Source organism: Penicillium arizonense, assembly GCF_001773325.1.
Source record: "Penicillium arizonense strain CBS 141311 chromosome Unknown PENARI_contig285, whole genome shotgun sequence".
Taxonomy (NCBI): domain Eukaryota; kingdom Fungi; phylum Ascomycota; class Eurotiomycetes; order Eurotiales; family Aspergillaceae; genus Penicillium; species Penicillium arizonense.
In genome coordinates, this window is record NW_019173562.1 from 1 (window position 1) to 2,145 (window position 2,145).

Below are 2,145 nucleotides of genomic sequence, written 5' to 3' on the forward strand. Positions count from 1 at the left end.
AGCTATTTGTCCGGGAAGAAGATCATTCCCTCCAAAGACAGTTCGTACTCAGAAACATTCCCCGAGAGCCATTCAAGCACCCGTACGACTGGATCATCGGAATCTCTGCCGGCACTGGAACTGAGTCTATCTGAATTCTCGCCCAAATTCGATGTCTAAACATCCTGCCAAGAATGCAGGCTGGGTCTCGTTGAACTTGTTAAGGAGCAGCGTGGTGCGGGCTTGTGGTGGACATGGATGATCAGGCATAACCGTGCTAGCTAGCTAGCGACAGCTCGGCCGTGACGCTTGATTTGAAGTCTTTCCAGACGATGTAACTGGTGAATATTTTGGAGGCAATGCGACTCTGCGCTTGCTAGGTGAAATGTGGTCGATATCAAATATGTCGGAGCGATAGGTCAGTAGAGACATGGAGAACGGGGTGAAATAAAAAAGTAATATACAAGACTGTGAAAAAGTGGAGACAGGAAATTTGAAACAATAATTGTTCTCTTCACACCCGGTTTTGGCGTCAAATGATATTTGGAATTATCCTTCCGGTTCAGCCGACCGGATGTAGCCTGGTCGAGCTGCCCGGCTATGGCCCTGTAATCCTATTCTGTCTACTAGTGCATGGGCACTAGATCAAATGAAGAGCATTCTTATATGGTAGGTGAGAGCAAATGCGAAATACAAAAGGGTACTGATTGTTACAGCTTTTATTATGTGAGACGGCGAACTTATTGCATGTCCTTTCGTCAACCTGAACTTTCATATCACGCAATCCATAGACCAATTCTATCGTACGTTGCTATACCACATCTACATGGAACTTCAAAATCTGGCCAAGGGAGCAATAACGCGGTTGTGTGGAGAAACCTGTGCTTATTTGGGATGTACCCCAGACAGTCCCTTTTCCGAAAAGAAGCCATAGTGCAAGAGAAATCCATGGGAGATCAATCGTTTCTTAGAGCAAATAGAAAGAATCAAACAAAAGAAACATTTTGGGAATAATCATAGTTGCAGGATGGTCGACTGAGAATTCGCGAGGTATCCTGACGAAGAACTTTCAAATTGAAGGTGAAATTTATTGATAACATGACAAAGTCTCACGATTTGGACTTTGGGCCATCTAGAACCTTCAGGATTGGTGTAGGGTGATACGATATCTTGAGATCGAGTTAATATCTTCATAGCGACAACATCGATGATAAAGAGGAACTTACTAACTGGTCGTCAGAGAGAGGCCAATTTCTTGAGTTTGAGGTCAGAACATATATCTTCCCAGATTTCTTCATGCGAAGAATGAGATGAATGTCGGCATCGCATTCCGTGGTGTACTCAGAGACTTTTTTGAAAAGCGTGTTTCTTCGCCTGCGCGCTTTTTGATTAACCGCGTCTGTTGGGTTTGATTTCGGTTTTGGTTGAGTGGCCATAATTGGGGTTATCTTTTTTACCGAGAGCAGTGTTGAGTCGAGGAAAAATCAGACCCACATCCAATTTTCGAGTTTTCTAGTAGTGACTTGAAAGATCAATGGGGTCGCATAGCGAGCCCTGCATTCTTAAGGGAACGTAGGGCAAGAAATGTAGATTAGTAGCTTTGTTCTTGTCACAGAAAGCCATTTCTATCCGCTTCGTCGTTGATCTCATGCCACACCATGCAAGAAACGGTGAATCATCGCAACCAAGTTGATCGAGGTCTTCCACTTCGTTTCAGTCAACTTCAAGGTTTTTATTGGTTCACCACTTCGCTCATTTAAACAATGCAATCAAATAGGCCCGAGGCAAATTATGCATCGTGAACTTCTGCAGCACTATTATGAGCAGGAGGACCAACGGAATTAAGCTGGCCGGTACTTTTGTGATGACAAAAATCCTAAGGGATCTCAACGGTTCAAGTAACCTTCGATTTCAAATGCACATTGGCGCTAAGAAAAGGAGTAATCTACTCCATCGGCCTTTAGCTGTCCGAATTTCAGCCCGGAATTGCACCTCGCCCTGCGCTTGATTTAACCGTGTTGGTAATTGTGAGATCTACATGAAATGCGCGCCCTTCACTGGCGAATGAGTCACCATCAAATTTGACCGAGAACACGCCCATAGAGTTGCTTGCATTCTCTGCTGTGTTACTCGCCAGAGTAGATGGTAGCGCTGCCAGAGAACATG

At 44.5% G+C, this 2,145-nt stretch overlaps 1 protein-coding gene across 1 annotated transcript; it reads left to right on the forward strand.

Annotated features, from left to right (window-relative positions):
* Positions 1-18: 18 nt before the first annotated feature.
* PENARI_c285G05925 (uncharacterized protein) lies at positions 19-159 on the forward strand (the record flags this gene model as incomplete). The annotated part of the gene is made up of 1 exon (XM_022638259.1): positions 19-159. A coding segment is annotated over one exon (141 nt), but the record flags the coding sequence as incomplete, so codon positions are not given.
* Positions 160-2,145: the final 1,986 nt, after the last annotated feature.